Source organism: Aphis gossypii, chromosome 1 (genome assembly GCF_020184175.1).
Source record: "Aphis gossypii isolate Hap1 chromosome 1, ASM2018417v2, whole genome shotgun sequence".
In the NCBI taxonomy this organism is placed as follows: domain Eukaryota; kingdom Metazoa; phylum Arthropoda; class Insecta; order Hemiptera; family Aphididae; genus Aphis; species Aphis gossypii.
Window position 1 is genome coordinate 53,585,896 of NC_065530.1, and position 27,234 is coordinate 53,613,129.

Sequence of the window (27,234 nt, forward strand, 5' to 3'; positions counted from 1 at the left end):
TTCTTTCAGATTAGCATTCTGAAAAAATAAACATATAGCAAGTAACAATTATATATCTTTAAATAGATCTTTGAGTAAGAAATATTAAATAATTTTTTTTTTTAAGTTGGTTTTATATTAATGTAATAGTCAAATGACACATAAAATAGGATTCCTTTATCAGTTTAATCTAAATCTATTAAAATCGCTAGGGTACCAATTGTAAACAATAAACAAAATTAAGACCAATTTAAAACATTAATAAATATGATGAAATAAGATATTTAAAAAACTTTTTGAAAGTTAAGTATAAGGTATATCACGAAAACATTCCCTTATTAATAGTTAAGTGTATGTCTATAATTTATTTAATCCTTAATATGCATAAAATGAATACCAAATAAGTAGCACACATCTATGATCATATAAGTGCACATGTTCTACATAATTTATACAAAATTATTGGTTATATTATTTACATAAAATAACAATACTATCGAATGATAATATTTAAAAAAAATTTTATTTGAATAACCTAAAAAAAATTATACTCCTTTAAAATATATTATGTTTTGTTCACATTCTATTTGATGTAAGTATGTGATGTTTGTTAGTAGTTTGTAAAATATTAATGTTAATTTGAGGGGGGCTGTAAATATATAGTAAGAATTTAAAATCCATACAATTAATAATTTATAGTTAAATTCATTTAAATAGAAGAGTACCTTATGAATTTGTTTAGTTACCAGGAACTTTAGATTTCTAAAGTACTTAAGTAACTGAAGTAACTTAATAACTGAGTAGTCACAGAGTTCTATGAATATTTTTATAATCCCATTCTTATTATTTTAATAAATTTAAAAAAAAGAAGAAACTTAAGATTTCACTTTTATTTAAATTCCTTCATCAGTTAAATGCAATCCATCTTAAAGTTTAAAAAATATGTATATTGGTTAAAAAATTAATCATGTTTTACTAATAAAATTAAATTCTATATGAGAAAGTCTGATAAATGAACGTTTATGAATTATAGAATTTTTATTTTTAAAAGTAATTATAATTCATCAATAAAATATCATAGCTTTTAATAGTTTTAAAAGAAAAACAAAATCATTTACTTAAACATATAATTTCACCAACATTAGGCGAAGAACATTATCACAGAAACATTTAAAACAAAAATAAAACTTTAAACATTAAATTACAATTCCTTTAACTTAAAATCACTTAAAAATGTACATGTTGTATTCTAGTTCCAACGTGAGTATCAGTCAAACCGGTAATAATAGGAGTAATAATAACATGAAACTTTAATGGAACTCTATCAGACATGAAGTATGAAACATTAGTATCATTTATATGGATTAAGTCTTCATTGGTTGTCGGTTGGTTCACTGCATCATACACCATCAAATCATCAATAGTTATCAGATTTTGATTGGTGTCAAACAATACAACCTTTTGTACAACCGTCACAACATGAACAATTTTATTTTGAACGGCGTATACCAAAATAGCAACACGAACATGACGAGCAACCTTTCCAATATCTTCTGGTCGTAATTTCATTTTAATTGTTGCACGCACAGTTTTGATTATTACTTCTGGCACTTCAATCGAACCACGCCAAGACACCAACATTGCCTTACCAAAACACATACCTTTCAAATACATTTCTATTTCCTATTTTATAAGAAGAAAGTTTATAATTTGCAATAATTATTGATTGTAATTTTAAGTGTATAGACTACAGACCCAATTAGATTCTTCATTAAGTTCTCGTTCTCGGTCAAAAAGACTGCTACAGGTCACAATTTCTCGCTTTATAGATTGATAGTTTTGGATAACTTTGGTGCGTACTCTAAAAGAATTTCCCCATCGTTCACAAGTGTACAATCTTGGCGTACACTCTAATATATGTTCAGAATCTGACCGTTTTTCTTAAAACAAAAAATAAAATAACCAAAATAATGGGCTAATAATTAAATTCTAAATAATATACCTGTTTTAATCAAATTGTATTCCATGGCTGCAGCCATTTTATCAACAAAAAAGTCTTTATTCTGTTTGACAACAGGTACCATTAACAGTTGGGCCATCTGTCTTGGAAGAATCATTGGATATCTAATATATGACATAACATGTTCTGTTAAGGAGCTCATGTAATCTTCGATTGTGTCTGAATCATTGCATTCAAGTAGTTTTTCCGCCGATTGATAGTTTAACCATGATGCAACACATCTATGATACATTTATACATTATAAATCTTTACAATTTCATCAATAAGTAATATTCAATGACAAAATCAGGAAGGAGACCAAGCCCCTCTCCCACCCAACTTTTATTAAACATTAACAAAAATTGATAGAATAAAACATTTTAAACATTTTACTATTTATGTATCTACAGTTTATTATAGATTTTAGAAAAAACAATTTTTTGACTTCAGAAAACAGGTAGTATTGTTAACATCCTACAAATCACACATATTAAGATGACAAACAATATCGTCAATAGGAGAACACTCATCAGTTATCTATATAGTGTTCAAATATATTATAATGTATACTGGGTGATTTTTTTATCAAACAACACTCATTATTTCCAAAAGTATTCATTTTTTTGAAAATATTTTTTTACATAGTTTCTAATTGTTAAAAAAACAACGTTTTTATAAAAAAATTATATTTTTAAATATTTTTTATCCTTATAATTTTTTAAGTTTTTTACTTTTTTGAATGACAACATAGATTTTTAATTTCATATTCCAAAGCAGAATAATTTTCTGAGTAATTCGATACCTAAAAATCAAATTTAGGGTGAGTAGTTTATGAGTTATACGTATTTAAAGTTTAGCTGCGCGGAGTGGAGTGGTACGGGGTTACCCCGCAAAATGTTTGTCCACTACTCCGCTTGTCTAAACTTTGAATAAGTATAACTCATAAACTACTCACTCTAAATTTGATACTTAGGTATCGAATTACTCAGAAAATTATTCTGCTTTGGAATATGAAATTAAAAATCTATGTTGTCATTCAAAAAAGTAAAAAACTTAAAAAATTATAAGGATAAAAAATATTTAAAAATATAATTTTTTTATAAAAATGTTGTTTTTTTAACAATTTGAAACTATGTAAAAAAATATTTTCAAAAACATGAATACTTTTAGAAATAATGAGTGTTGTTTGATAAAAGAATCACCCTGTATAATGATATAAAAAGTTGCCAGTAAAGCTCCCATGATTCATATTTAGTTGATAATATTATGGTATTGCTCTACTTTTTTCAAGGTTTATGAGTTTAATTACACCATTGGTAATATTAAAATTTAATTTAAAAAGTTACCCAAACAACTGCATTTCATCGTGTACCACAACATCAGATTGTTTCAATAGCCCAACAAGGATATCACATTGAAATGTATTAAAACATTTTGTACAAGAATCAAGATTCCATTTGATATAGTTTCTGCAAGCCTAATTATTTAAATCGTATTAATATTATAGTATTATCATTTTAAATTAGTAAAATAAATTATAAATAATTTATTTGTAAAAGTTATTAAAAAAAATACAGATTATAATCTCACTTTGAGTAATTTATTCCAAGGTGGCTTGATTTCCATACAGTCAATATCTTGCCAAATTTTACAATAATATGAAGCCTGAAACAAATTTTTGAAAATTATATTACAATTTACAATATATAAATAAATACTTATTAGGAATAAAACCCACAAACCCTGATTCCTGTTATGTAAGTATAAATAGTAATTGATCATTTATGTGAAATTTACAAAAACATTTTTTATATATTATTATGGTAAAATCAATAAGATAGAATAAAGTTATACTTACATTAATTGTAGTTGGTTGATTTAATGACAATACATATTGAAACCAAGTTACTAATTGACCCTGGTCAGCAGCATCAGCTATATGTTCACACATATATTCAACACATAATGTTGTAAGATCCTAAAATAGGTATGTTAAATTAGTGAATTTTGTTTACATAACTAATCTATATAAACTGTACAATATACCTTGACATTATATTTGTCAGCCAATACTAGCATTGGCATAATATTAGATTGTTCGAGCGTTATTACCCCTGTATAAAAATATTGGAGAAAAACTGGAAATACTTCGATACACTGTTGCACTTCTTGTAGCTCAATGACTTCTTGATGTGAGTCACTCCATGTTGAGTTCATCAACATGGTCTATGAATGTAATATAATAAATATATCAAATTCTACAGAATAGTTAAATTACTTTTGCATTTTAAATCACCTCAAACACATCGCTGGATATACACAACATAAAGCGGTGAGCTGGATATGATATTCCACCCACGACGAGGGTAATATCATTTAATAGTTTGTTGGCATAAACATTCTGAATTTTTTTCAATAAAGCATTTGAATTATCATTCTAAATGTGAAATTATATTTAATGTTATAAATCACAATATACTGGCAGTTTAGAATATTTTGATATTGGTAACTCACAACATTAGGCATCGCATATGAATGATCCATTTCACATTCAGCAGACATTCTTCGTCGCTTCATTCCCAATCAATAAAATTAATAAATGCGTTTGTAGGAAAGGAATACTAATTATTTTTATATTAATTCTTCATAATTTTGTTAGCAAAGTATAGAAATCATAATATTATTTATATTATTAATATTGCATTTTTTATTTTTTTACTAAAAACCTAAAAATCCATTTTTTTAATTTGTTTTAATTTATTATTACCATAGAATATAGAAAACAATATTACAAATTATCAAATTTCTTATCAAGTGCAAGATAACATAATCAATAGAAAAACAAAATTAACCTGTCAAACGTCAGTCATTATAATCACTATATTATAATTTATAGTATATTCACAGAATAATTGTTTTCTGTGGTATATTCATAGTCTATGACTAATGACTATATTATGCAATAGTACAGTACCTAAGTTCAAAGTTGTATGTAGTATGCACTCAAGCTGACTTGAAGCTGTAGCACTCGTGGATTGGTGCCCACTAGCAGTCTAGTCTTTGATAGTCTGTGCCTATTGTTCAATGGAATCACGTCATAGAAATGTGGAATAAATCCGAATATTTCTTGAGTCCAATTAATAATATTATGCCTTGGTAATAAGCAATGGCTTGTATTATTAATTTCACATCTCACAAATAATTTTATATTTTGTTTTCTCGATTTATATACATATATTTAAACACTTAATTAAAATAATTTACTGCTAGCCCAGACTTAGTGATTAGTACAAACGTTCTAACGTTCAAAATTAAAACCATAACCAGCTGAAAATAAATAAAACAAGTTTGCCAAGGGGCATTCTACCTATGTCACAAACTTTTGAGTATCAACTATCAAATGATTATTAGTGATATTAGTGATAATAACAAAATGAGAATGATATTGAATTTTAAATATTAGCAGCAATTGTATGTATTAGAATTTGTAGATATTTAAATATTTTGTATCTTAACATATAAAATACTTGATGCTTAAAACTAGTCATTCTGTACATGGCCACATTGATGATATTGATACATTCAGATTCTAAATTTGTTCCAGCCATATAAGTTATACATGATGCATAGTAATACATTGTATCAAAATAAATAGCGGCTATAAGACAAGTTTTGAATAGAAATAATAGAATGATTGTAATTTTATTTTTTTTATATACATATTTTTTATTGACTGTAGATATCTTTTGGGAGCAATAAAAAATGTTTAGATATTCAGGTTTCTAGTGGCAAAAATAGTTGATACTAAAATTCTCAGTAATTTTCAAAATAATTGAAAGAACAAGAGTAATTTAATAGACTTTTTTTATACAAAACAGACAAAATCAATAATTTTTTCTTTTGTTATTCAAGAACCCTGAACAATTAATAACTGTCATCATGAATTTTAATCAAATATTTATGTTGACTTTATGAATAGCAAATTTTTAAAAATATTTTACTCTTTTTTATATGTATAGAAATTTGAAATGATCTTTTTTTTCAAACAATTAAGATAATTGTATTGTTTTTGAACAAAAAAGCAAAATTTTATAAAAGGTTCCTTACAATTATTATTATTCTTAATTGAAAAAATATCAAAAATACAATTTTTATCATGAATATTAAACTTGTTGAAATCACAAAGATTTTTATATTATTCTGTAGTTAAAACTTTTTGATTTTAAAATGTATAATATTTTAATAATTATTATTATCAAAATAAATATAATATAGGCCCGCCCCATTACTTTTACAAAATTAAGGCACCCGGAGGCAATTTCCCCACCCCCTTAATATGGCTCTGATTAAGGTTTTATAAAAAGAAAACTTAAACAGTTATTGGGATATGGCTACATTGATAATAAACCATGATGCCTCTGAGAGGTGCAATGTACAAGTTGAAAACTACTATTATAGATTGATTAAAAATACCTATTTCAAACCTTTTTTAAAGATAATGTGGTTGATCATGAAATATATTTTCACTATAATTTGTTATTCTATTCTATTGTACTAGTATTACCTAGCATTAGTACCTAAATTAAGTACCATACATTATAAGTATATCTTATGAGGAATATTATTTATAATTTACAATATATAGACAGACTACAAGCTCAGATTTAGAGCGGCCAGTCAAGATTTTATCAGTAACTTGCTATTTTAATTAAGATCTTATTCTAAATTAAAATAAATAGCTAAAAATAATACAAGAAATAATATAGATAAAATATAATTTTATTTATGAAAATATCAATAAATTTAAAATTAATTTTGAATTTAAAACAAATATTTCCTTAGTGTTTTCTTCTATATGAACATCCTGAAAAATAATAAAAGGGTACATTAATCAACAATAATTTATACATCAGAGGATTTCATTAAACAAAGCAGTAATAAACTATTAGTTTTCTCTCTCTGAACCAAACAAATTTGTGTTCATAGAATCAATCTTGTACTTTCATAGTTTCATGCTTTAATGTTAGAGTAAATGAACTTGCTGTCAAATCTAAAGATAGAAATATTATCTGTATTTGTACATTTAATTATTACAATATTTCAATTTGTAAGCAAGTTACATGTATGTTAAATATAATAATTCAAGTGTATATATATCAAAAAAAAAAAAAAAAAAAAATTGAAATATTAAAAACACCAACATACTAATACAAAAAAAACACCTTCTAAATAAGTATGAGACAGAAAACAAATATCGTGTTAACATTCTTTTAAAAAAAAACATGGGTATTCAATTGTATTTGAGTATGTGACCTACCAAAATGATTATTTATATTATTATAAAATACAAAATAACTTAACAGACTCCAATCCCGACACTGATCAAGAAAATCAAATAAATCTAGTTTATTTGCTTATATAGTTATATCAAACAGAAATTATGGTCGTAGATTAGAAGTACCTTGGGTATTCGGGTTAGGTAGCAAATTTGGAGATAATTTCGAACAAAAGTTTTTTGTTGCAGAAAAACATGATAAAGAACCTTACATTCTGATTATTGAAAAAGAATTATTATTAGTTTATTAAAATACCAGATGAATGAAGAGCATATTTTTTAAAAAAAATATAAGCTATGATCATAGAACAGTAAACCATTCAAAAAATGTTGTTGATCTAACACAAGTGTTGAATGTTGAATAGGGAGTATTAAAAACAATAAAAACTAAGTTCTACAAAAAATGCATAGAATATCAGCTGAAATGTTGCTGTCATTTAATTGATGGTACCAATCTATTAACAAGCTACCTAGATATAATTTTTTTTTTAATTTTTAAATGATGTACAAAGTATATTGTCAAACATAAATTTATGAAAAATTATTTTTATTTATATTTTGTAGACAGATTTTGAATGTAATATGTAATAACAAAATAATCTAATTCTATGATTTTTAATTTGACTGTTTTTAAATTAATTATCAGTCTAGTAGGTCACGCATACTGAATAAATTCCAAAACATGTTTAATGAAATTTAATAATTACCATCAGACAATTTTCCTTTGCCTCCAGTTGGTCTGCAAAGTACTATTAGACAACCATCGCATTTCACGTTTTCTTGAACATGACTAAAAACTGTTTTAATCTTGTAGCAACCTGAAATTTAATTTTAAAAATGTATAAGAATTTTCATTTAAGTTTAGAATTAATTAAATTAAATTGTATACCTGGACACTTGATATCCATAAAATATGAATTAGGGCGAGGTACAAGTCGCTTCAATTTGTGGCTACGTAAATCTTCTACAGCAGATGGATGAAGTATACTTTTTGCTAACTGAGTAAACAATTTTAATTACAATCTTTTTAAATAAAATGTAATCTTAGAATGTGAATTCACGATTCATTAAAAAGTTGACATTCTAATACAAAATAGGTACAAAGCCAACCTATTATGGGTCACATTAAAAATTACTTAGTTCATTGAAGAATACTTGACTAAAAATTCAAATTTATAAATTTCTTTATTTTACTACCAATAAGTAGTAACAGACAAGTTAAAATAGTTCAATATACTTAATACGATGATTAGAAAATATCTTAAAAATCATAACTAATAAATGTTTTTTTCATAAAAATTTACTAAAATTTGTATAAATTTACTTTTAATTTTTATGTTAATTGTTACATTAAAATAAAAATTGAGATTTTTCTTACTTTTTAATCTTTGTCAAAAGAAAAGGTCAAAATGTTTAGTATTAGATTTATTGTCAAGAACACCTCTCAAAAATATGTAGTAAGCAATTTAAAAACAATAAAAAAATATTCAAATAATTTCTCGAATGTTAACATTATCTATGATTGAGTAACATAATATGTTAAAACGATAAGTACAGTTATAAACAAATAATGATACATTGTATTAAGTATGACAAATTTAATTAAATAGTTATCACTAGTAGAAGAAAAATGCAGTCTAATGTGGAAACCGTTTATACTTCAATACTTTCCTTAAAATACCTATAAACAAGAGTTATTAGGTACCTAGTGACTAACACTTTAATTATTAATGAAAATCGTCTAAATAAATACTAAATAATGTTTTAAGTATCAAGTAACTGTCAATAGGTTGTAGGAATTCAATATCATGGTTTTCATTCAACTATTTACCTCAAACTGAATGTTACCAGCAACCTTACCAGTAATTAAAATGTATTGATGTTAAAAGTTTCGATATAAATATTTCAATATTTACACAACATAAAAATTCAATTGAATGAGGGTTTATGACAAAAAACAATATCATTAAAATTATTTGAACATTTATGTTTCAATATACTTACAGGCATTTTAAATTAATACACATATATCTATTGGCTAGTCAAGAAACGCCGAATTTTCCAGATTATTCACAACTATGCAACGGTAGTCGGTAGTACGGGACAAACAGTGACAAATTTCTAAGTTCTGTACAAAGTTCAGTCTATAGTCAAACGGTATGCCGTCAACGTGCGTAAGCGGTGCTTTGTAATATGTACTTAATTGCACGTCTTGTACTTGCACGATAATTGGCAATTGCAAATACGAGTACGCGACAGTCGAGTAGTCGACAATATTGTTGCACAACGCACATGCACTATCAATTATCAGTGTTCATTATATTGTTTATTATATCTATATAGTATATTATGGCTTTGTACCATATTACCTTATGCAGTTATGCCACGATTTAAGATAGTGTATTCCGTTTCGGGCTCCTATGTATGAACTCCGGAACGTTTTTGGTTATTAATTTACGTGAACGTCGTGTCCAGCTAACCTCAAACAATTGTGATAATATACTTTTTCGTGGGATAATTAATGTTGATCAAATATAAATATTTAGAAACCCGAGAAATTTTAAAACGATTTGGCAATAAAATAATATTATAGTCATCGACGCTATAAATTGCTCGTTTTAAATTTTAATAATATAGACGATTTCCGATTTTATCGTCATAAACCATAGTGGTAACGTTCGGTAAGCATTTAGCTCCACCCACTCATACCGCGGTCAGACATAACCTGTATACATTTCAGTCGTCGCGCAGATTGTTTACATTCTGCAAGTCGCCCGAGCCATTCTTTTCGTGTTTCCCGTCGTGTTGCACTAACGTCAGAGACACAAGATGGGTGAGTAATTTTTATCCGTTTACATCCGTTTTAATATTTGGTCTACGCTTTTAGACTACTCGTATTCAATTAATGTTACTTCGATCGCAGCGATTTCTTTCGTCCTAATTCGCCTCCCGGCGTCTCGCACACAAATCAAATATAATATATTATTTGAAGTGATGCTGTAGTAGATACTCGTGCAGCTTAATAACATCAACATTTTTCGTTTAAGGTATATCCCGTGATACATGGCATAAACGCAGGAAGACAGGAGGCAAGCGCAAGCCCCTCCGCAAGAAGAGGAAGTATGAGTTGGGACGCCCGGCTGCCAACACCAAGGTATGACACAAATTGAGATCGTACTTAATGTAAAATCCGTGTACTTAAGCGTCTGAGACATGAACTAGTTGTATTTGCGAACGGTAAACCAAACATGACATGTTCAAATCTTTCTATTTCTATACACGTATTAATAACATTAACGATGAGTTGAAATACAGAATGTTTACGACGATATTTTTTTTTCAACTCTCAACGTCCTAATTTACGTTTTAAATCATGTTTGATTTACTTTTATGTTATTGTTATACTTGAAATATACATTTTATATTTTTGTGCTACGAGAAATTATAAATTCAAGCATTTATGATGAGACTTTTTTGTCTGAATTTTAATGGAGATATATTTAATATATTTCACCTCTAACGTTCTGAAACGCTGAATTTAGAATCTATTTAATGCAAAGATGTTAACATTAATTAATTGTTAGAAACAGTAGTTTTACATATGATTTAAAGACGGAATTGTATGATGAGACTTGGTATCCGAATATTATTGAAGATATTATTTTTTCTTTTTCACCTCTAACGTTCTGATTTGATTGCTGAATTTATAATCTACTTAATGAAAGTATTAAGGTTAATTAATTGTTAAAAGCTAATTTTACGTATGATTTAAAGACAGAATTGTTTATGATGAGACTTGGTATCCGAATATTTTTGAAGATATTATTTTTTCTTTTTCACCTCTAACGTTCTGATTTGATTGCTGAATTTATAATCTACTTAATGAAAATGTTAAGGTTAATTAATTGTTAAAAGCTAATTTTACATATAATTTAAAGACAAAAGTGCTTATGATGAGACTTGGTATCCTGAATATTATTGAAGATATTATTATTTCTTTTTCACCTCTAACGTTCTGATGTGCACTTGATTTCAGATCTCTTGATTATATTATACTTATTTTAAAAATTTTAAAATTATTTTTTTTATTAACTAATGTTAATTTAAGATATTTTTACATCTTTTGTAAGAATCAGTTTTAAATTTCAAATTTTATTGTAGCTGTTCAATTTTTGGCTATTTATGATGAAAATTTCCATACTGAAGAATTAATGATTAATTTAATCTATCTGCTTATTAATATCCTGAAATAGACTAAATTTATGGTTTAGTAACAAATTTGAAAAAAAAAAGATCTAAAAGTAGGTGAACTTAAAAATAATAATTTAGTGTTTATTATGGTTGTGAATGGATTAATTTCATCTTTTTTTTTGTATTGCATAGTTATTAATTAATTATATTTCATTATCATAATTTTTAGTATTTTTGAGAACTTGATTCCTAATCAATAAATTATATTTGAATAGAACACAGGCTTTCAATTTATTGTCTAAATATAATTTTATTGAGCTGTAACTTCAGTCTATTGTTGTCTATTTATGATGAGATTAGTAATAATGAAGAATCAATGATTAATTTAATCTATCCGCTTATTAATATCCTGAAATAGACGAAAGTTTTTTTTTTTTAATATTAATTTAGTTGTGTACCAAGAAGTCCTATTTATGATGATAAATTTAATTATGAGATTAAATGATTAGCAAATATATCCGCTTATTAATATCCTGAAATAGGTACTAGGTAAAATGCTAAAATATAGATATTTTTTCATTATCTACTTTCATTTGTATAGCATGAATTTACTATATCATATAATTATTTTTAGCTTGGAGCTCGCCGTGTACACATTGTTCGTACCAGGGGAGGTAACAAGAAATACAGAGCATTAAGATTAGATCAAGGAAATTTCTCATGGGGTTCTGAAGGTATGATTTTTAATTAACTAAATATTTAATTTTTTAATTTATTTAAACATTAAATTGAAATCTATTTTGCTTAGGTATTTCTGCTAAAACTCGTATCATTGATGTTATCTACAACGCATCAAACAATGAGTTGGTCAGAACCAAAACTTTGGTTAAAAACGCTATTGTAGTCATAGACGCAACACCATTCCGTCAATGGTATGAAGGCCATTACGCTTTGCCTATTGGAAGAAAGAAGACTACAAAATTAGTAAGTATTAACTTAATATTAAATTTAGCATATTTTTGTTATGAACTATTTCAACCCATATGCTTATACATATTTGATTATTGGTTGAAAAATTACAGTTTATATTGCTCTATGATGAACCTTCATTATTGATAGGAATTGCCGTCTGATTAACTGATGACCGTGTACTATCTGAGAGCACAGTTGAATTTTCAATATGCATAATATAAACATTTAAATGATGAGTAATTTATCGGTTCCTGATGTTTTCTTATGAAGACATTATTTATTCCGCAGCGCTCTGATGTTGTGTTTGATATTATAAATAAAAAAAACCGCTATGATGACCTTTCTAATAAAAGTCACATGAAAATTGATGACATGTCTTAGTCAAGTGTAGAAATGTGATTATAGAAACAAAAATTAATATCAAAATGATGAGTAATATTTCGGTTCCTGATAAAACTATATGAGGATATAATTTATTCCGCAGCGCTCTGATGTGGAATTAAAAAAAAAAAAAACTGCTATGATGAACCTTACTGATAGGAATTGCCGTCTGATAATTGATGACCATGTACTAGCTGAGAGCAGAAATATGAATATAAAACTATTGCTATAAAATCATGTATCTTATTTAAGAATATATTCAGATGATGAGTAATATTTCGGTTCCTGATAAAATTTATGAGGATATAATTTATTCCGCAGCGCTCTGATGTTGAATTTAAAAAAAAAAAATCTGCTATGATGAACCTTACTGATAGGAATTGCCGTCTGATAATTGATGACCATGTACTAGCTGAGAGCAGAAATATGAATATAAAACTATTGCTATAAAATCATGTATCTTATTTAAGAATATATTCAGATGATGAGTAATATTTCGGTTCCTGATAAAATTTATGAGGATATAATTTATTCCGCAGCGCTCTGATGTTAAATTTGGAAAAAAAATCTGCTATGATGAACCTTACTGATAGGAATTGCCGTCTGATAATTGATGACCATGTACTGACTGAAAGCAGAAATGTATAATATATATATAACTTGCAACATTAATAATAAAACATAATGTAACCCTATTTGTATAATTCATCATATCTTTCAACATTTTATGAGTTACTTAACTCAATGCCCAACTAGTCATTATTAATAAGTTACAAATTATTAGTTTATTTACTGATGGCTCCTATTAAACTGTATCATAATTGTATTTGTTATATTTTTTAAAGACAGAAGCTGAAGATGCTGTATTGAATAAGAAGCGATCATCAAAGGCTGAAGTTAAATACAAGAAGAGGCAACGTTTTGCCAAAGTAGAACCTGCAATTGATGAGCAGTTCCAAACTTCTCGTCTATTAGGTATGTACCATCAAATAAATAATATATAAACAAGAAAATGTTATTAAAACGCCATGATGATTTTGATCTTTATAATGGTGATATTGAATTTTTTGATAATAATCGTTTTGATTGTTATCTGCCAATAATATGAACATTTTTTGTCATAGTTACACTGAGCGTTTTTACATGTTTTCATTTTTAAAGTACTATATATTAATGTTATGATGACAAATTCTGAGTTTAAGACATTTTTTTGTCTTATGATGTTTTCATAGTTACCCTGAACTAGATATTATGTACAGTGTTTTCACTCATAATATTCAAATATTATTGGTCTAAAATAACACTATTTAGCAATATTATGATGTTTAAGAAATCTCGTTAATATGATTTTTATATGAAATGTAAATCATTATTTTCTGAGTATTGCTTTTGTATTTTTATACTGATTTTAGAAAATATGTTTTAACAACCTATACAATGAATTATAATTTATTAAGAATATAATAACTCAATTTTTTATTTCTATTTAGCATGCTTGGGAAGCAGACCCGGTCAGTGCGGACGTGCTGATGGTTACATCTTAGAAGGCAAAGAATTGGAATTTTACCACAGGAAGATCAAGTCCAAGAAAGGCAAATAAATAAATGTTATTTTGTAATGATGTTCATGTTCTTCTGACATTATTAAATAACAAATGTTTTTTGACATATTTTGTTTTTACATGATTTATTTATTTTTTTACAAATCAGTATCACAACATGCATGATACTGTTAATAACCTTAATTGTATTTAAGATCTGTGATTCTGTTAATATCAAATCCAAATTGGTGATGCTAATGGGTCGGTGATTACTCCAGCTATAAGACTGACTTTGGTATGTAGGTCCATCACAAAGTAAACAAATGGTTTTGACACAACAAATTCATGTTCTACGTATTTTCGTTGGATTTCATAAACTGTAAAATAAGAACAAAAAATGAAATTAACATGAATACATGTTTTAATTAATTGTACTTATCATTAATTCATATCAAAATGGCATATTCCAACCAGTAATTTTATTTTCATAATAGGTTTTAAAGTTTAAAATATTAATAATTGAAAAATAATTAATGCTAGTTCTGTATTTAATTATTTTTGGTTTTACTATAAAAATAACTGCGTAACTAATAACTATTAAGTTAGAATCCATAAGTATTGAGTACATCATGTCTTCTGTTATCTGTCGCGAGATAGTGAAGTCGAGATTTTACTATGCATGTTCAAATAATTTAACTACATGATTATATTATGTAGACAGTGTGCCTAATCTGCCCTATCCAATAATATCAATACATTTCAAGGAAGTCAAATCCCTATTGTTTACATAGTCCTGCGTTGACGATGTTACCAAACAACAGAGGTGTCGGGTCTCTATATAATTGATATTTTTTACGGTGATTAAACGTTGACCCTCAGCCTATGAAAAAAACTGCATCATTACCTTCCACGTGTGTCATACGTGTTGTAATATATAGCAATGTCCAACAGGTACTTCAAAATTGTTAAATCCTCTGTCTATCGTGCATAATTGCCTCTAAGGACGTTATTAGCTTGTCGAATCGTCGTTTTATTTTAAATGTGTACCTATATTTTCAATAAAAAGAAAATTGGAACCGGTAATAGTTATTGTCGACAACTCAACCCGAATTCTGAAAAAAATAATCGCCCACTGTGCAAAACTATCGAAATTGAAAAAAATATGATGGTCATGTGGTTCAGCGTGTTTATACCTACTTTATAGTTTTATTTTTACATTATACATTTTTAAAGCAACTCTGTGCCAGAACTTACGACCTCTATAACTTCAATCATCGTTAAAAGAAATAAAACAATAATAATTGAAGTATTCAAATTCCAAAATGATAAGATATATTTTATTAAAATTTTTATTTGTGAACCATGAAAGTAAATTATTTTTTAGTTAAACTGATAAACATTTATAAATACCTAAGTGTTTATTTTAATTTTGAACACCTAAAATATATTAAAAGATACCTAGTGAATTCTTTTTACTGAAAATAAGAAAAAAAGAAGCATAATAGGTCACTATTATAATTTTTTATGAATGTTAAAATTTAGATTTCAATACGTGGATAATCATAAATCAAAAGTACGCGAAAACGATTTAGCTTATAAAAAAAATGAGTATATTGGTATATGCCCAAGGGATTATACTACAAATATAATGGCAAAAGGTAGTGAATATTGTATTCACATTTTCTTTTTGAGTGTTTTATAATACAGCGTGTATTGTCCTGTAACAAATGAGGATTTTTCCGGTGAGCCCCTATCCGTACCAAATTATAAGGCCCACAATCAAAACACGGTATTTTATGTTTTAAATGTTATTAATAATAATATCGTTCTATTTACAATTTGGAAAATTGGAAACAGTTTATTTTATTGGTAATTGGTTTATTATTAATAATGAAATAAATATTTATGCGTTTATACGTTAATAACACATGAGCACACGACATTGTAGTACGTTTTCTATACTATGTGTATTATGATTTATATTATATAATATATTATCATTATTATAATGATGATGTCTTAATAACGGCTATTTTTATAGTACGATCGTGATCCTGGTAACTGGTAAGAAAATGGGTATCCCTTCGATTACAAAAATTTAAGTAGGTATGTAAAAAATTATTTAAAAAATTCAATGTCACAAGATCATTTAGAAAGCTTAATTATATTAATAAGTATTGAAAAAGAAATGTTAAATGTTAACTAAAATTATATTATTGATAAGGTGACTGCACAAAGTGATACACATATATATAAAAAAAAATTCAATTTAATAATTTATTATGACTGAATAGTTTTGTATAAAAACGAAATAATAATATGAGAGAAAGAATTTAGAATATACACTTGTTTTATAAACGCGAGTTTTGGTCCTTTCGTTCTAGGCCCTTCAATTTAATTCCCGCCAACATGACATAGCCCTATCCTTCCCTACCCGTATAACAAGTACTTAGATAAAGTTTAGGTTAATTAATTATTATTATATAATATTTAAGAAACACATTAATGTTAAATTCATCGATCGGAAAATAACTTACAGTGTTAAAGCCTTAATCTTTAATTAAAAATAAGTATATAACATTATTCATTAATTTTCTAAAAACATGTATTAACATTCAACAATTTCGATTCTATATTGTATCAATGGCGTGACTCCGTGGTAAGTATATTTCATACCCTAAGCAAAGTACCTATTTAAACAATTGCCAGTTCACTATCCTACATACTACATTATAATTAATAATATAGAATTTAAATTGATTTGCTAATTTAGAATTTTTCTTAATTTTAAAAAAAACTATGAAATTAATTCATCTATCTACGCAATTTTAAAATTCAAGATAATTTTTTAGTGCTAAACAATTTCATCTTACACCGAGTCACTGCAACCAATACACTGTTTTTTGTAGGTCGATGCAAGTGTGCAACTGCAACTCTCCCCGTTTCTATGGCTAAAGGACTTTTCTTGTCCTCGAATATTGAAAGCATATCTATGCAACAAAACTAATGATGAGCTATTAAAAAAATTTACAGATTGATGCTATTACAAAAAAAAAAAAAAATAGTTATTACAAATAAAGAAGCTTTCAGATGTGGAGCTGTAGAGGTGACTTAAAAATAGGTCATTAATCATTAATATAAAATATAATGGCCAAAGAACCGAGACATATAGATACCGTCATACTGTTTTATATACTGAAATTATTAATTTTATACAAGTATCTAAAAAATCGAGTACCTACCTAATACAGTATGATATTTATTAACATTTTATATTTTTTCACCCCTCACCTTATAGGAATTTTCCCCTGCGTTTATCATTAAAATATGATGTCACACATTTTTACGTCTATCTGTTTAATTTATCATAAATTCATAACAATTATTAGAATCTACCTATAAAAAAAAAACAATGCTGCGACAATAAAATTTCCTTACCTACCATTAGTATTTATAATAGGAAAGTTCTTTCTATTATTAAAGCTAACAACATGAGTGGTATTATAAATTTATAAATAATATACTGAACGCAAATTTACTTTGTAAGACGGAAACACACATACAGATGTGACAAGCATAAAATCGTTTATTTAGTAACCGACAAACTACTTTTTAACTACAGGTAAGTTGTTAATATCAGTATATAAATATTATTTTAATTTAACGCATTATTTTTCAAATTAATACTGGAAAAACTATAAATTGTTACTATCGATTCTGTAACGTTTTAATTTATCAAACTCCTGAAATAATAGATGTATGTATCATATTTGTTTTAGATTATCTTTATAACTGAGTAAAAGTGTTCTAATAATGATACAGGTATTAAGATACGTAGTTTATTTCCCAATTAAAAAATAATAAAACTCATAGTCACAATAATGTTTTTTTATAAGAATTATAAAATTGACAAAATTTGTCAAAATCTCAAAAATTACAAATAACCCCGATATTAGAAATTCCTACACACATTAAACTGCCTAAATTACGTAATATGTATGAAGTACACATAATGTTTGAACTCTGTTTTTTTTTTTGTGAAAAAAATCGATCCGATCGATTGCTTACTCAAGACTAATTGCATATCGCATATGAGGACAATGTATGTGTTTACTTCGTTTCGGTTTGCCGATCAACCGAGAAGAAAATATTGTATTGTATTATGTCTACCGGCTATGACATAAAATACCGTACTTACACGCGCCTACATATAGTATACCTATCTTATACTTACACCTGAATGCCGTTCAATAATCAACGTAATACGTACACTGCACATTAAATTATTATAATTTTAAGTGCAAATTATGTAATTATTTAAATCGATGCCCAAAATCTGTTCATTAAACTAATGCCAGAACATAGAGAAAAATATAGAAAAGATAGAATAGTGACATATAAGTTTAAACTATTTAAGTTAATAATTTTATACCTAACCTAACCGATCGAAAAAAATTAAATATAGCTTTAAAGGTTACTCTAATTACTAAAGAGTTGTACCTATTATACATAGGTAAATACCTGCACCTATAATCAGGAAAAGCTGGAAAAACATGGAACTTCATCTTACGATAAAAAAATCGTGGTAAAAAGTATAGATGATTTACTGACGAAACACACTAAAGAGTCGAAACACTCGAAACCTAATAATCTCGCGATACATTGTAAGTTGAATACCTAAAACTGTAAGTAGTAGATCTATGGTTTAGTAGTTTATTACAGTCTACAGATATATAGTAATGACTGTAGGGCACGGATGTTGTTGCATTTGCAACTTTTTTTCTATTGTTCGGATTCGTTGCTAAGTAGATTATAAATTTGTTTCAAATGAGTACCAATTAATACATAAAAATTTTAAGTGCAACTTTTGCAATTTTTGACCTTTTTTTAATTTTATTGCAATTTGTTAATTATTGTCATTTTCAATACAATTTTATGTTTTTTTGTGTTTTCACTTTTTTTTGTTAGATTATACAGGTTTAATCTATGGTTATGTCGGGCTTTATTGGTTGTGACTCGTGACGGCTTATTTGTCCGTCGTCGTCGGCGGTAACTGGAAAAACCATTTAATTAGTAGAAAAAAATCAAAAAATAGTTTAAATAAAAAGCTTTAATTTTTAATAAAATTATTTGTAGATTTCTGAAAAAATAAGAAAACCGGACAATTTACTAGATTTTTAATGACAACTGACGAGAATTTGAATTTGAATCTTTTTATTATCTACTCGTTAATATTTTTTTTAATTTTTTTGGTACAAAATATTTTTTTATTGCAATTTTTAAGTGCAATTTTGGGTTTCTTTCACAGCAATAATGCAATCAATTTTATAACATTTTTAGTGCAACAACATCCGAGCCCTAGTAATGAGTAATGACTAATGAACCATTAGGTAGTTCGCAATGACGGGGCGAATAGTTTAATACGATATAGGTATTATATAAGTACTACTGCAGTACCTATCTACTATATACATGGCAATATAAACCGATTGTTGATAGTTTATAGTTTATAGTATAAATAGTATAATATAATATATAATATGTACGTCGTGGTGGTCGAAGGACAGCGGCGATTAGCCGCGGTGGAGAGTTTTTTTGGTGATTTTAGACCACTGTGAACACCAGCGTCCGCAAATCCGATTTCGTACAGGTATAGCGAATAAATACGATTTTTCATGGTCACTGTTTACATTCCTACGCGGATAAATAAATATAATATAATGTATACGCTATACGTGTTATAACACAATATCTAAGGTAATGTGCCCATTTGTATAAATGAAAATTCTCATTGAACGAGTAAATAGGTAATTAGTATACCTATGTCCTATACTGGTATACCGTATACAGTTAAGCAGATGACTGTATATAGACATTAGATGCATTATGTATACAACAATTACCCGTTTGGTTGCATGTGAAAAAAAATTTTCTCGATATATTTATAATATAGTTAGCAATAAATGTTAATTGCCGCGCCTCGTCCCTGAACACTTACCCGGTGGCGTGTTGTACTTTTTGACCGTCACGGACACCACTTGCTGGACCGAACTAACGAACAGCCGAGCATCCGGTGACATGAACGAAAGGTCCGCCCTGTACCTGTAGAACACGTCATGGATACCAATCTGTGAACCGAAAAACGTTGCTATTATTAATCGTAGTTGCAATACGTATTGTTTATTTTTACAAAATTATTGACACGTTTAATCCAAGTAAACAACGAGTGTACAGACGTATACAGTCATAGGCGTAACTAGGATTTAGTAGTCAGTAGGATTTCTGTATTAAATCCAAGTTGAAAATAATTAATAGGGTAAAATCGGTTTCCCCTTCGTCATTAAAAATAAAATATAAGTATGATAATATATAATATGTATATCTCATGCTCTATTTTTTCTCTTAAAGCACATAATATAATCATTATGTCCATAATATGATATATCTATAGATTGTAGATTTTATTTTAAAAATAAAAATGATAATATATTATGTAGTATTTTAATCTGTAAACACGTCTACAAAGTGTATAATGTTAATCAAATATCATTAACTATAATCGTATTAAATAATTATCTTTTATATTTATTATAACCAGATCTCTTAATCTATTTTTTATAGTTATATTCCGGTCTTCAATCCGCTGTACCAATATTTTTATTCTCCCCATACAGTCAAAACTCTAAATTTATGATACATCCACAGTATTAACATAGGTATTAATTACAATAATATATACGTATAATTCGACTCTAGTTATATCTATGCATAATAATATATACAATATTTATATTGTATGTATATATTGAGTCTTGGATGTCAGAAAAAAGACTAGAAATCGTTGAATTCAAGGCCGTAATCAGAAAAATATTTTTTTTTTTTGGGGGGGGGGTTAATGTATAAATATGTTATATTATGTTATAAAATATGAAATTCTAACTATTCAGTCTTATTTCAAAAAAAAATCGGGGGGGGGGGGTTAGAACCCTGAAACCCCCCTGGCTACGGCCTTGGTTGATTTATAATTTATAATTACATTAGAACAGTGGTTCTTAACTTTTTGTAGATCACGGACCCCTTTACCAATTTTTTTCGAATACGAATTACGACGTATCAATAGACTGCCGCGGACCCTGGGTATAAGTATCGCGGACCCCAGGTTAAGAACCGTCGCATTAGACTATTAAAGCATACAAACAGTATAAGCACTGTCTTCTATTCAATCTTTGACTAGAGTCTAGAATTATCCGTAAAATTTTGGATGTACGTAATTTTTCTGTAAGAGAATTACAACGGTTCAATGGTTATTATAACTTATAACTTATAAGTAAATGTAGAACTGGTTATAAAAAAACAGGTGTTAAAAATAGTCTATTGATTTTACGTATAGTCGTATAGATTTATTAGATTATTAAATTATATGGTTAAATAGATTTAAGGATAGTAATACCTACCTATATAATAATATAGAATTCGATATAATATAATATAAATTACCTATTTAGATTTGCCTGTAATATAATGATCAGCGTTAGACTGACATACTTATGGTCCGTTGATCACTGTTAATTATATATTCGTTTGGGCTCGAAAAAATCTTATTGATAACAACATAATGTATGAACTATTTTTTATATCTATAAAAACATTTTTGTGTTTTCAGAGTGACCATCGTCTTTCTCATCAATATTAAGCAGCTTAGCATAATTGCTTGATCTTTAAATATTCACCACTGTGTACCTATTTATTTAATATGTTCTACGTACACGTCGTACAACATACTATAGTCTATATGAGCTGTGTTATGACTTATGAGTTCATATGATTTATTTCGTATCTGAGGGACGTGTAATATAAAAAAATAATAAATAATATAATAATAATAATGGAATAATAACGATGATTAAACTGCAGTGTTCGGTGGTGGCCGGTGGGTCTTTGACGCATTGTTGTGCCCTTGAACCTTACGCCGATTAAGGAACTATAGTTTATAAGGAAGACGTATACGCTTTCAACATTAAATTGCACGGTCGGTTTGTCCGAGTAATGAACGTACCACAATTATTTATTGTACCTGCATGTACGCATTCTTTTTATAAGTATGAATATATATGAACGGGAAGTTCTGTTTTTATTTTATTTTTTTAAACGATCTCAATCTCGACGGTCAATTACCTGTTGTAAAGCTGAAGTCAAATCCACTTTGGCTGTATATTTGAATGTGGGTACAGTCGCGTGAACGGCCGTTGGCTTTAGAGAATTGTGAATGTTGCGCAAAGACATGGACGGCAACAGTAGCAGCAGCTCAGACAGACCGTCTGGATGGTTTGGCATAAGTATCATCAATGTGTACTTAGGGTCCTATTTATATATATTATAGAATAAACAAATAAAAAATACGTCGACAATATTAAATTATGCATTAATAACTTATTTAAAAATAAAACAAAGTAATGTAGATTATATAAGTACTATAAGCTACTAAGTGCTAAGTATGAAAAACATTAAAATCATCCCACAAATAGTATTTACTTATGCACTACAATTAAATTATTAGTGAACATGTAAAGATGGATATATCATATATGTTATTGTTGGTTATGAAAAATGTTGCGTAAAAGCACATATTTATGTATATTAAAAAACCCACCCACCAATTTCGAATTCCTGTAAACGCCACTATTCTTGCTCCTAATGATAACAATTAATATTTCATATGCTTTATTGCGTGAACACTGAACAATCATCGTGACAGGAAATTACATAATTAATTTGAATAGACAGAATATATGAACTCTTTATATAATTACCAATGACTTAACTTTTACACCTCGTAAATTATATATTTCCCCACAACAATTTATTTTGTCCATGTAGAATGTAGGACAATAGAAAACCTATTATTGTGTCAATCGTAAAATGTAAACTTGACCCCGGCAATAACAGTTTGTATAAAGTAAAAAGTTTAAGTAAGATTTAATTTACATACGCAAATTCATACAAATAGTTATTGTTTTTTTTTAACAATTAATACTGTTGTTCTCAATGATATTAATTATTTCTCTTATCTGTATGAAATTTAACTAATTGGGGATTTTTGACTATCATGTATATTACTAATAATATAACTCAGCACTCGGCAATTAGCTACTTAACATTTTAAATTAATCCTTACTATTATAATATCTATAATTGTATACATACATCTAAAGGTATTTCGATAACTTGTGACTTTAGCTCGAAAATAAAACCAAAAGGCAATACTGCTGTATACGTAAAAAATGGAATACGTTGATAACCGGAATTGAACAAATTAATCGACTCAAATGGATTGGATGATCTATCCGTCCAGCCAAATGAAGGTCCATAAGTCTTGTAACCATTAAACCATTGGTTTCGATTTGTATTGTATCCTTGATCTAAAAAGGATAATCAATATAATATTTTTCTCAATAGCCTGCATTTAGATAGTTATATATATCGTATATCCTTTTAAAATTACACTGATTCAAATGTCTTCTTCTACGCTCCTTTGAACCCCTAAGTGTAATTGAAACGCCCGAATTTGATGGATATTCCGTCAAAATCCTATCAGGGTTGATAATAGTCCTTTTTCTTGTATGATTGTTATTGTTTCGTATATCTTCTTTTCGTACCACGAACTCTACGTTGAAAGTAGGTAAATTACTATTAGATTCCATAGACCTTGCACTCTTTTTTTCCAAAGAAGCTATTTGATAATGTTGATTGGATTCTGCTTCTCTTATAATTTCGTTTTCAGTCGCATTACTTGAATTTACCGTAGTCGTTGGAATATCTGTTGATGATTTTAAATTATCAGCAACTGTTGTTATTTGATTGTTATTCAATTTAGAATTTGTATATGACATTGTTTGGTCGGTTATTTTTTTAAGAATAGTATTCGATTCAATCTGCATAGTGGCGCCATCATTGTTAATTATAGGATTTCTTGATGAAATTATTTGTGATGATGATGATGATGGTGATGATGGACGTACAACGTCCATGCTTTTAGTCGTTTCGTCTGAATCTGTTTTTAATTCATTGTTTGTGGTCATCATGGATTCCACAGTATTTCCGAGAAAAGGGTATTTATCTTCCGTTTCAGTGTGTGGCACATTAAGTTCGTTATTAACAGTAGTTTTGAATGGGATCTCCGTTGATGCAATAATCGTAATATCGGGATTATCTTTATGAGGCGTAACATAAGAGTTACTCGGTGAAATAATTTCATTGTTCACACTTGTAAACACGTCTTCGATTGTAATATAGGATAAACTATCGGTTGTACTTTCGTGCTGCGACAACGTAGTAGTAAAAATGTCTGTAGGACTAGTTGGAGATTTACTATTATTTATTAATTCAGGATTTTTTTTGATTGGTAAATTCAATTCTCCACTTTTAAAATCTATGTTCGTTTGTGTTACTGTAGCTGCCCCTGTCATAGGATCGTCAGAGATAATAGGTGTAGTGCTTACAATGATTTCCTCAGTCGTTAATGACTCGTTTAGTTTTGTACTAGTCACTTCTATTTCATTAGATGATTTTGGTTCTTGTTCATTGGTAAGAACTGTTGTCGTTGCTTGATTAGTTGAAAATTCTAATGGCATTGTATGAGGTTGTGTATCAATATCAACGATCATAGTGACCGTTTGAGAATTCATCGGTAGATTAGTGTTTGTATCGATATTAGATATAGTAAAACTAGCATCACCCATGTAAGTTACTTTGGCTGGAAGTTCAGTTGTTACGATCGATGTATCACTAGCTGATCCATTCGTAATATTAGTTGAAACTTGAATTATTTGGCTAGTTGGGGTCATTTCTGTCACTACAGTACCATGTGTAGTAACAGACATGGGTTGCAATGGTTGCATTGTTGTCGTAGCTTTTTCAGGGCACGAATCGAAAAGAAAACTATTGGGATCATCAAAACCGTATAGTCGAAGTACTCGTTTGAACTGTGGCCTAAGACATACTTCTTCTCTACTCATAGTTAGGCCATTCAAAAATCCATCACTTTTGAAATATGTCTAGGATATCAAAATTTTATCGATCAATTAAAATTATTGTTCTTTATAACCATTAAACTATTTACTTTAAGATAGCGATTTAAATCCCGAACTCCGATTCTGACAGCAAGGATTTCCCAAGGTAAATTAAGAGATTGTTTTATTTGTAAAGCAGAATATCCACTCGATCCTTCATAAAGTAGAACTGATACTGCCATTAAACCAAAAGGAGAAAATGCAATATTTCCAATCGCACCACCAGCAGCTATTACCTGAAATACAGTGTATTTTAAATTATTGAAATATAACTATTGGCTATGGCCTATGGTAGCCAGTAGACACGTTCTGAAACTGCTATGCGTAACAGCACAGTTACTATATTTATTCTATAATCATTATAATTTATCATTCTATAATTTGATTATTCATCAGATATTATACTTCCATAAAATAATAAATTATACCTATTTAACTAGACAGTCTAAAAATTCTAAATGATGGGACTAATGGAAATTTCTTCATTCGCACCACTTAGAATATCAAACATATAATATAAAAATATGATGTAAAATACTAATGATATGTGTATTAATCATAGGCGTAGACACGGTAGGAATATGGGGGATGGATTCCCATGACCTTTATATTTTCTCCATTCTCAATGAAAATTCCTATCTACGCCACTGTTTACAATATTATTTAATTTTAGAACTTCATTTTCTTATATAAAAATAAAAATAAAAATCATTAAAAGTCACAAATCAATAAATTTAGAGAAAAAACTTGAATTTTAAATTTTAAACTTGGATGACTAACGTTACGGACTTAATTTCATGCATAGTTAAACTCTTTTAATAGTTGTTACATTGAGAAAAGTACTTAAAACTTTAATATTATTAAAAATGAATTTAACCTTGATTTACACCTTAAATGTGCTAAAAGTGAATTTTTTTAATTGACATTGTTCGGATTCTTTATTAATAGTAAATATTTTTTTTATTTTTGTATTTATAAGAAAGGATGATTTTTTTATATTATTAGTTTCGGCTCGGCCAGCGAACCGTCACGGTTTTCAATACATAAGTGTTAAATTGCTGCATACTCGCAAAACACATATTCCAAGGTCATTCGTTAAGTCTGCCATTGTATCCAATGGTCGAGGACTTAAAGGTCTCTTCTGGTAAAACGAATATTGGTTGTATTCATCTTGTAAATGTAGACCAATTGTACCTGAAAATTCAATTTAGAATCAAAATATATACGAATAATTATAATTAAATTTATTTCTATGAATCTATTTATTATCTAGTTGTTAATAGTTATATATTTTTTTGTATAGAGAAGGAAGTAATCTACTAATATAATATTTACCAATTGTATTTATATCGTGACTTGTTATTATTATTATTATATACTATATAATATATTGTGTAGTATATTAGTAAGTATACTATATATAATATACCTATGTATAACTTAAATACAATATAATATTGAAGCTTGTTATATTTTTAGGTTTAATATATGTTACATTGTTACAACATCGAATAGTAAATTTTATTTAATATGACGTAGGACAAAGTATTATGTATAAATATATAATGAAATGTGTAAATAATGTAATATATTAATATTTTATGGAACTATGGAAGTATATTATGACATAAAGTATTATAGAAATGTATACCTACAGCTACATTATTTGTAATAGTAAAAATTTAGTATATTGAGGTACCTATACTCTATAGATTATACTGATTATAATATATTAAATTTGTATAATATATACTTTGTATATTTAAA

At 27.5% G+C, this 27,234-nt stretch overlaps 4 protein-coding genes and 1 long non-coding RNA gene across 5 annotated transcripts in view; 1 reads left to right on the forward strand and 4 right to left on the reverse strand.

Annotated features, from left to right (window-relative positions):
- Window positions 1-1,047: 1,047 nt before the first annotated feature.
- LOC114120962 (BTB/POZ domain-containing protein 17) lies at window positions 1,048-4,761 on the reverse strand. The gene is made up of 9 exons (XM_027983083.2): window positions 4,494-4,761; window positions 4,276-4,416; window positions 4,026-4,205; window positions 3,838-3,957; window positions 3,570-3,644; window positions 3,326-3,456; window positions 1,982-2,220; window positions 1,735-1,919; window positions 1,048-1,662 (listed from the first exon to the last, which is right to left on the reverse strand). Exons 1-9 carry the CDS (start codon window positions 4,554-4,556, stop codon window positions 1,207-1,209), a joined length of 1,590 nt encoding a protein of 529 aa, XP_027838884.1. The 5' UTR covers window positions 4,557-4,761; the 3' UTR covers window positions 1,048-1,206.
- Window positions 4,762-6,737: 1,976 nt separating this feature from the next.
- LOC114120971 (40S ribosomal protein S27-like) lies at window positions 6,738-9,587 on the reverse strand. The gene is made up of 4 exons (XM_027983097.2): window positions 9,319-9,587; window positions 8,204-8,312; window positions 8,022-8,132; window positions 6,738-6,843 (listed from the first exon to the last, which is right to left on the reverse strand). Exons 1-4 carry the CDS (start codon window positions 9,322-9,324, stop codon window positions 6,818-6,820), a joined length of 252 nt encoding a protein of 83 aa, XP_027838898.1. The 5' UTR covers window positions 9,325-9,587; the 3' UTR covers window positions 6,738-6,817.
- A 397-nt stretch (window positions 9,588-9,984) lies between these two features.
- Window positions 9,985-14,527, forward strand: LOC114120970 (40S ribosomal protein S8). The gene is made up of 6 exons (XM_027983096.2): window positions 9,985-10,147; window positions 10,362-10,468; window positions 12,140-12,239; window positions 12,314-12,489; window positions 13,704-13,833; window positions 14,349-14,527. The coding sequence occupies exons 1-6, from the start codon at window positions 10,144-10,146 to the stop codon at window positions 14,456-14,458; spliced, it is 627 nt and encodes a 208-aa protein (XP_027838897.1). The 5' UTR covers window positions 9,985-10,143; the 3' UTR covers window positions 14,459-14,527.
- LOC126549485 (uncharacterized) lies at window positions 10,846-11,298 on the reverse strand. Its single transcript, XR_007603596.1, has 2 exons — window positions 11,155-11,298; window positions 10,846-10,990 (listed from the first exon to the last, which is right to left on the reverse strand). It is a non-coding gene; the product is annotated as an uncharacterized LOC126549485 (long non-coding RNA).
- The window catches only part of LOC114120969 (mucin-3A), a 15,104-nt gene continuing 2,255 nt past the window's right edge, over window positions 14,386-27,234 (reverse strand). The window contains exons 2-8 of the mRNA XM_027983095.2: window positions 26,534-26,661; window positions 25,518-25,703; window positions 23,901-25,452; window positions 23,603-23,817; window positions 22,574-22,759; window positions 20,397-20,526; window positions 14,386-14,775 (exon numbers count right to left, since the gene is read on the reverse strand). Of these exons, the coding sequence (XP_027838896.2) occupies window positions 14,633-14,775; window positions 20,397-20,526; window positions 22,574-22,759; window positions 23,603-23,817; window positions 23,901-25,452; window positions 25,518-25,703; window positions 26,534-26,661 (2,540 nt within the window). The 3' untranslated portion in view covers window positions 14,386-14,632. The remainder of the gene's footprint in view (window positions 14,776-20,396; window positions 20,527-22,573; window positions 22,760-23,602; window positions 23,818-23,900; window positions 25,453-25,517; window positions 25,704-26,533; window positions 26,662-27,234) is intronic.